The 8,044-nt window shown below is 42.3% G+C and overlaps 1 protein-coding gene across 1 annotated transcript; it reads right to left on the bottom strand.

The window, feature by feature from the left end:
* Positions 1–6,220: 6,220 nt before the first annotated feature.
* Positions 6,221–7,284, bottom strand: OXGR1 (oxoglutarate receptor 1). The gene is given in 4 exon segments (XM_036893675.2): positions 6,221–6,742; positions 6,744–6,968; positions 6,970–7,086; positions 7,088–7,284. Coding segments are annotated over 4 exon segments (1,020 nt in total). The 5' UTR covers positions 7,244–7,284.
* Positions 7,285–8,044: the final 760 nt, after the last annotated feature.

An 8,044-nucleotide genomic window follows, 5' to 3' on the forward strand; every position in this document is an offset into this window, starting at 1 on the left:
GCTTGTTTTTTTTCCTTTTCTAATTTCTATTTCATTTACCATCTCCTCTACCTCATCAAATCTACTTTTAAATCTGTCCATTGTATATTTCATTTCAGATACTGTATTTTTCAAAGTTTATATCTCTTTGTTGAAGTCTTCCCTGAGATCTTGAATATTTTTCTGTAGCTCCATGAGCATGACTATGATTTCAATTTTGAAATCTTTATCAAGAAGACTGTTGATGTCAGTTTCACTAAGCTCTTTTTCTGGGGATTTTTCTTGAATTTTTGTTTGGAACAAATTCCTCTGTCTCTTCTTTTTTTTTTTTTTTAGTGCTTCTTATGGGATAACAGGTTTGTGTAGGAGATGCCCTCTAGTACCCAGGAGCTCTACTCTCTTGAGCTGCCGAGCACCTGCATTGTTGGGGGTCACAGGTGTGTGGAACCAGTGCCTGCCGGGAGAAAGGGCCTCTTTCCTGCCTTCCCAGCTGTAAAACCTGCCCTCCACTGCCAGGTCCAGTGAACTGAGTGTACAGGGTCGAGGCTCTGTGTTACACCCCTGCAGCTGCTGTAGTTGGGGCCGCCCTCCAGCTGGCTTGGTGTGATGGTGGGAGCAGCAGGGGTGCAGGACTGGTGCATGCCGGGAGGAAGTAGCAGCAGGCACATACCACAATGGGGGGCTTTGGGGTCACATTGCCAGCCAGAGGGATGGAGTGTCTGAAGCTCCTGAGAGTTCCCAACCTGCTGGGCTGAGTGTGCCAGGATGATTCTGTCCACCTGCCCTTTCTTCTGAGCAGCAAGCTCTGTGTAATCTTTGTCGCTTTAGTGCCCTTCTTGCTGCTGGGAAGTCTTTCAAACTACCGATCTTCCTTATGTCCCGGGGGCCAGTGTGCATACCTGTTCTCCACAGTGGCTGGAATCTCAGTCTCTCCATGTATTCCATCCGTCATTGTCTTCCAGCCGCGCTAATCTCCAGAGCACCTTGTAACGTGGGTTCATGCTCCCAGAGCAGATCTCCAGTGCTGGGTGTTCAGCAGTCCTGGGCTTCTACTCCCAACCCATCCCATTTCTCTTCCTCCCACCTGGGGCTGGAGTAGGGGGAGGGGCATGGATTCTGCCAGATCACAGCTTTGCTACTTTACCCTTTTCTGTGAGGTCTTCTCTTTTCCCCAGATGTATGCAGTCTGTTCTGTAGTCTTCAAGTTGCTTTTTCAGGATTAGTTGTATTTACTGTATTTTTGTGTTTTATGTGATTTTGGGAGAAGGTTTTTGCCACATTTCACACTCTGCCTTTTTTTCCAACTCTTTTTTATTAAGCCACTAAATTTATGGTATCTGTTACAACATCCAGAGGAAAGAATACAAACCAGACATAGGATTTGATAGAGACGTTAAAGCAGCTACTTAAAGATACTTAAAAGGGTAAAGGAAAACATGATTTATTTAGTGAATAAGAGGAAACTTCAGAAGGAACTGGAATTAAATAGATATTTTATAACTGAGAGTAAAATAACTGAAGTAAAAATCTCTCAGGGGGCCTCTTTGGTCCTTTGATAGGTAATTTGTTGTTCAATTTAAAATTAATAGACATGCAAAGAAACACATGACCAGTAAACGGGAAGAGAAAGGCAGACAATAAAATAGACCCAATGGTCACACAGATATTGCAGTAGACAGAAAAAGCCTTTAACTGATTCGTCAGTTCTAGAAAATGTAGACAAAATAGATCAAAAAACAAAACAACTAGTAAAATGGTAGAATTAATGATAACTAAACATGCCTTCTATAAATGAAAAAAAATCTGAAATTAGAAATCAATGGATGGCTTTAATAGCAAATCATAGATGGTACAAGGCAGGTTTACTGAAAGACAGGTCAGTAGAAAATATTCACACAGAAGTGCAGAAAGGAAAATAGAATAGAAAGAAAATACATCACTGCATATAATCATTTAATTTCCTCCTGGGGCCTCAATAACAGAAAGGGCTCTCACCCTTCAGAAGTTTCTGTGTTGCTGGCCTTATATCATTTGATATCATTTGAGGTCACTGATACAAAATGATATAATATCAGGTAGATTAAATTGAATGGTGTTGCCAGGTAGAATTGAAGAATATATAGAATCAGAACAGGAAGTGAATATTCATCCTCACTGTTACATGGCCTTGTGGTTATTAATGTTTTGTTCTACCCCTCCTCAGAGCTTTCTGGGGGAAGATGAAAATGGCCTGTCCTGGTCCAAAAGGCCACCAGTGGCACTAAGGTGGGTTTGGAGGAGAAGCGTGGCGGCGTAAGGCGAGCTCCTCTGGGAGCCTCCTCTCCCAAGGGTGCAGCTCCAGCTCTGGGTCATAAGCACAGCTGTTAACTCCAAAGAGTTAACAAAACTTTGGCCCATATTGAAAGGAAACACTCTCAACACTTTCCCTGTCGTGGAGAAAGCACCGGAGAGGCAGCCTTCAGGTCCCTTCATCCCTCGCTGTGCTTTCCCAAAGGAGAAGGACCAGCTAGATCTGATCAGTCTGAGTGAGCTATGTGCAGAGGGGAGGAGGCAAAAGGTACTTGGTGGGCCAAACATCTTTAGAGAAAAGCCATAGCCAATGAAAGCAGAGAATGTTAGAATTTTAAGTCCCCACTGTGAAAGGCCTAGTGGATCAAGACACAACAGCAAGCTGTGACTGATACACTAGTAAGGCAAGGAGCTTGGATAACTTTCTGCTACAAATTCAGGCTGATACATCCTGACCCCCTGCTCAAGACACTATGTACCTCCTGAGACAATTAGTGTTTCTGTAAAAAGAAAAGAAAAAGAGGGAAGGAGAGAGGGAGAAAAGAAACTACATCTCATCTAACCTGTAGCTCTACCTCCCAGTTTGCAGCAAATATGGTCATGGAGGCATGTGAAAAACAGCAGAAGGGAGTTAAAACAGCCCAATCCATAAAGTGGAAGATTCCACAGGAAAAATAACTCAGTTTCTTCAGTAAATAGATGACAATAAATAAGGGGAAGGGGAACTGTAAGAGATTAAAAGAAATTTAATAGACCTATCAACCAAATGGAATACATAGACCTTGTTTGTATCCTGATTTGAAAAACCAAATGTAAAATGATTTTTGAGGCAACCAGGAGAAAGAAAATAAGGATTAGACATTAGATAATACTGAGGAATCATTTTTATTATGTTCTGATTTTGCGTGTTTGGAAAGAGACCAGTGTGGAAGCACTTACAGGTGAAACCACTATGTTTTCTAGGATTTGCTTTTACATATTCTAGGAAAAAAATATGGGAAAGGATGGATGAAACAAAAGTGGTAGGATGTTGATGATTGGTGAATTAAGTCATGGGTATGTGAGGTCATTTTGCTACTTTATTTAATTTTTTGACTATTTGCAAATCCCCTTGATATAAAGTTAAAAAGAAAGTGAAGGGCTTGCTGCATCTCCAAAGCTCAAAACAGGTTTTTCTGGAACCCCTGCACTTGGGTGCAGTGAACCTGACCTGAGCTTCCCGTTCTTACATGGGGGGCAGAGCAGGTAGCTCCTCTCCAGAGGTCAGTTAAAGCTCTGCTCTTCTATTCTCCTGCTTTCTCTGCCTGTCACTGGGTGTATGAGGCCAGGTCTTTGGGTCCCATTCTAGTCTCAGAAGTATCATCAATATCTTTTTTGGCATCAGTTCCAAACATAATTAGCCCAGAACTCTTTACTTTGGAAAATAAAGCTGACCCTTTGAATCCAATATAACTTAGATCTTTGTGAGTATATTCTATCAGCAGAGCCCTGGAGGGCAGACAGTCATCTGCACCTGACCCATAACTGCAGGAGCAGGTCAGAGAAGGGAATGACAGAACAGCAGAATGAGGGAAGATATTTTGAGCATAAAGGAAAATTATGCATGTTCCCAAGCTGAGGTCAATTATCCAGGGTAATAGAAATGTTTAAAATTTGAGAAAGTAGCAAAGTCTGTAAGAGAGCTCAACGGGGACCAAAAATCACAGTGGAAGACTTAGTACCGGAAAGAGATGGTTTAGTGCTCAGTGAACTGGTGGGAAGAAGGAAGAGGATCATAGTACCTACAGAGACAAGTCGAGACAGACATGAAGGAGACTGAAGTGGCTGGTTCCTAGTGAGCAAAATCTTTGAAATAAGAAAGAGCTGAGATAGTGAGAAGGGGAAGGGGTGTGCGGCCAGGGCTAGGATGACAACAGCAGTGGGAAGGGAGCTCGTCTGGCCACACTGTGGTGAGGGCCCAGCAGCTGGGCGCGGCACTGTGGGGAGAGGAGAGAGGAGCTACCCAGTTCCAGGTTCCCAGTGGACCTCTGCATACGCCGCTCCCTGCTGTGTGGCCAGAGTGGATGGACAAGTTGAAACAATTCATGCCATATGTTATGCAAAGGCTCCAGGCAAGGTGGCACAGAAGACAGCAGGTGGAGAGAGTGCCATCATCCAGGAAAGGTCATGTGCCAAACACTGGCTTTCCTCTTGCTTCCCCTGGCGTGCCTGCCAGAGATTCCTGATGAACAGCGTCACTCAAGCCCAAGTCAGATGTAATGTCCTAGAAGAACCTGGAAGTTGCAAAATGTTCCTATGGTACCTTTCCTTCTGTTTAAATCATCTATTCCCACCTTATCCTATAACTAGTTTTTACAATTAGCTTTTTTATTCTCTAAACATGGAGAGCATAAGTTTCATGTATATATAATAAACATAAAGTTGTACTTTCACAGAAAAATGTCATCAGCCTATTCAGTGATTTTAAATTAATTTGTTAATTGTACCAACACATTTTAGCAGGGTTTTAAATATCCAGACTAGGCATTTTCCCAAATATTTCTACTTAGTGATAATTAAGCACACATACAATTCAAAAATGGCCTTTGCTAAAACACTGGATATTATATTTTCAGGATTGTCACAAAAGAGAAAGGTACCTATAGAGAATTAGTGTTTCCTGGAATATTTTCCCACAGAAATCAAAACAATATTAGATTTTATTTAGTACCTGATACATACATGATATTTAAAAGCACATCTATTTTCCAAAAAGCGGCCCCTCCTTCCCCAGGATGTACTGATAATTACTAATACAACTTGATAATTTTTATCACTTCAGTAACAACTTTTGAGATGATCTACAACAATTAAGACATAATACCCCAAATATCTTGCAGGTAATTAATTTTATCTATTTACATTGACATCTTTGAATTGTTGCTAGTGTGTAGCTCCGGGGGAAAGCATGTTCTCAGCCCAGCCCAATAAATCAGTGAAACCTGTGAAGCTGAAGTCAGTCAAGGGAAGATAAAGCGAAAGAAACCTGTTTATTTGCTCACAGGAAGCCTGGCTCCCGTCTGCCACCTTCCCTGCTGCTCTCATGTGCCCGTTTCTCTCCTGGCAGGGCGTGTGCTCCCCTCTCCCCATGCCCTTTCCTGGCGGAGCGCCACAGGCAGAGCCCTGGTGACTGACAGGTGCCAGATTGATCACACAACAGAGGGAAGGAGAGAATAGCTCTTCTCCAACCCTTGTAAACACTACTGATACAGAAATGGACTAAGGCCAGGCAAGAGATTCTGGAAAAATTGTTATTTTGCCCACAGAGTGCATCATACTTTAATCTAAAAAACTGACTAAAGCCTAGTAAAAAACACAATTGAGTAATCTGAATGCACAGTTTGGAAAAAAAATTGTAAGAGACATGAAATTTAAAAAAAAAAAAGAATACTGAGGAAGATACGAATAATGCCTTGACTAGTCTAGGAGTTCAATACAAATAGTTCAATACAAACTGCTCCATTGAGCAGTATGAAGGAACAGGAAACTGAATGAAAAGATTGGCTTTCTCCAATCTTGGCACTGGCTGAGAGACCTAAGCCAAGTGTGTGAACTTCAGTTATATGCATACACATATACATGTGTACATATATGTATGTATACACACACACACACACACTCAGCTGGGGGGACTGGATGTTCCCCAAGATGCCCATGAGTTCTAATAGTTTCAGTTCGGCATTGGAATCCTTACTGCTCTGCATGCATCCCATTCTTCTATCCACCCAAGGAAGGATCTCAATAAACGGTTCTGAAGAACTCATAGTAGCCCTGTATTATGTATTATGTATTCGTAATCACCTAAATACACACTATTTACTGGGAGTTCCATTGAGGGAGGTGTTCTGGACTTCCTAGACATTAAGGTAAACTATCAGCAGCCTTTTCTTTTTGGTTGAGTAAATGAAGTATTTCAAGGATGGTTTGAGTAACTGATTTTCTTTGCTTGCTCCAGGTCCCCACCTGCTTTGCATCTCACCACTGAGCAGATGGCCTGCTGAAAGTTGTCACTGACCAGCACATACAGTAACAGGTTACCAAAGGTGTTCAGGGCAGCTAATGGTCTAGAAATGATGTAAACTTCGTGGATCTGATTCTCAGAGGAGCAGCTGATTGAAAGCAGGCGAGATTCAATCCGAATGACCCTCAAGATATGTAAAGGTAAAAAACACACATAGAATACCAGGAGTAGCAGAATGGTTAGCCTTCGAGCTTTCTGCTTCAGGCAACTGTGAGTCTGAGGTCCTTGGGTTAGGGTGTAAAAAGTCATTGCATAGTCAAGTGTCACTATCACCAGGGCAATGCAGAAAGTAGTTGCAGTCAAAATTAGATTGTACCATTTGATGGTCGTGAGGTCATCTGAAATGGTGAGTTCAAGGCAGGCAGATCTATTGGTCCCAGTAGTTGATGTGATCGGGAAGGTCATGGGAATGACAGGCGCCAGAGGCCAGTGAAACTATCCACACCCCAGCACAGGACACCACGGCCCGTTGCATTTTGTGAATGGAAAAGCAGCTCATCGGGTGAATGACCACAAAGTATTGGAAGATGCTGAAACAGGTGAGGTAGAGGATGCGGCTGTACAGGTTGAAATGGAAGCCAAAGTGGATGAACTTGCACATGAAATCCCCAAAGGTCCAGTTTTCACCACTGACCATTGCAGTGAATCAGGAAAGGGAAGTTGGTCAGGTACAGCAGGGCTGTGCAGGCCAGGTTCACCGTGATGATGGTGCTGCTTTTCCAGGGCCGCATTTTGAAAACATAAGTGGAAATTGCCCCCTGCATTCCCAGGAAAGCCCACTAGGAAGATGATGCTGTAAATAAGAAGCAGGTAGTGCCTCCTGAGTGGAATTTTTTCATCAGTGCAATTTCCAAAAGGAGCTGCATAATCAGGGAAATCAGAAGCATTTGCAAAACCATGTAGTGGTTCATTCATGGCTGTCTCCTTTCATCTTGCAAGAAAACAAGAGAGTTCAGTTTGGCAATAGGAATCGACCGTGCAGTAACTCACTGATAAAGGAAAATAGGAAACATTAATGATAGGGTAATGAAAACAATGATCTACACTTCAATGAAAATTGCTGTAAGATCCTAAATTTGCCATTTCTTTCGCTTTAAAGTCAAAAGAGGCTCTGTGGAGAAAAGATTGAATTTCTAAGAAAATGAGCCTGAGGCAAGTTACTAAAGACATTCCAAATAATATAAAAGGTAAATTACCATGAGAATTAAAAATAAGAACTGGGGGGAAAAAACTCCACTGTGGAGATACAGAAAACCATCGGGCAAGGTTGCTGTTTGGGAAGCCACAGGATATTACCGCTAGAGACTTTACAACAAGATGACTGTACATCCAGCTCGAGCCACTTCACCATGGGTTAACCTCTGAAGTTTACAAAACACTGAGAAGTACTTCTTATTATCTCTATTTTACAGAAGAGATGAGAGGGAGTGAGGTTATAGTGATCTGTCCCTGGTAACATACCTTGTGGCAGAGCCGGGATTCAAACCTGTGCTTGTCTGATGTAGGACCCATTCTCTTTCTGCCTTACCTCATGCAGCCTCTCGATCTGGATTTCCCTAAATAACTGCTTGAACTGCAAGTGTGGAGGCATGGAAAGACGGAACGCCGGAAATTTTTTAAATGTAAATTTCATGTGTTGCACCCTTATGCATATGGCAGGTTTCATTTTCAAATTTTAGCTCTTCCAACCCATTTTAATAGCTAACATGATTTGTT

This window comes from Manis pentadactyla, chromosome 17 (assembly GCF_030020395.1).
Source record: "Manis pentadactyla isolate mManPen7 chromosome 17, mManPen7.hap1, whole genome shotgun sequence".
Lineage (NCBI taxonomy): Eukaryota > Metazoa > Chordata > Mammalia > Pholidota > Manidae > Manis > Manis pentadactyla.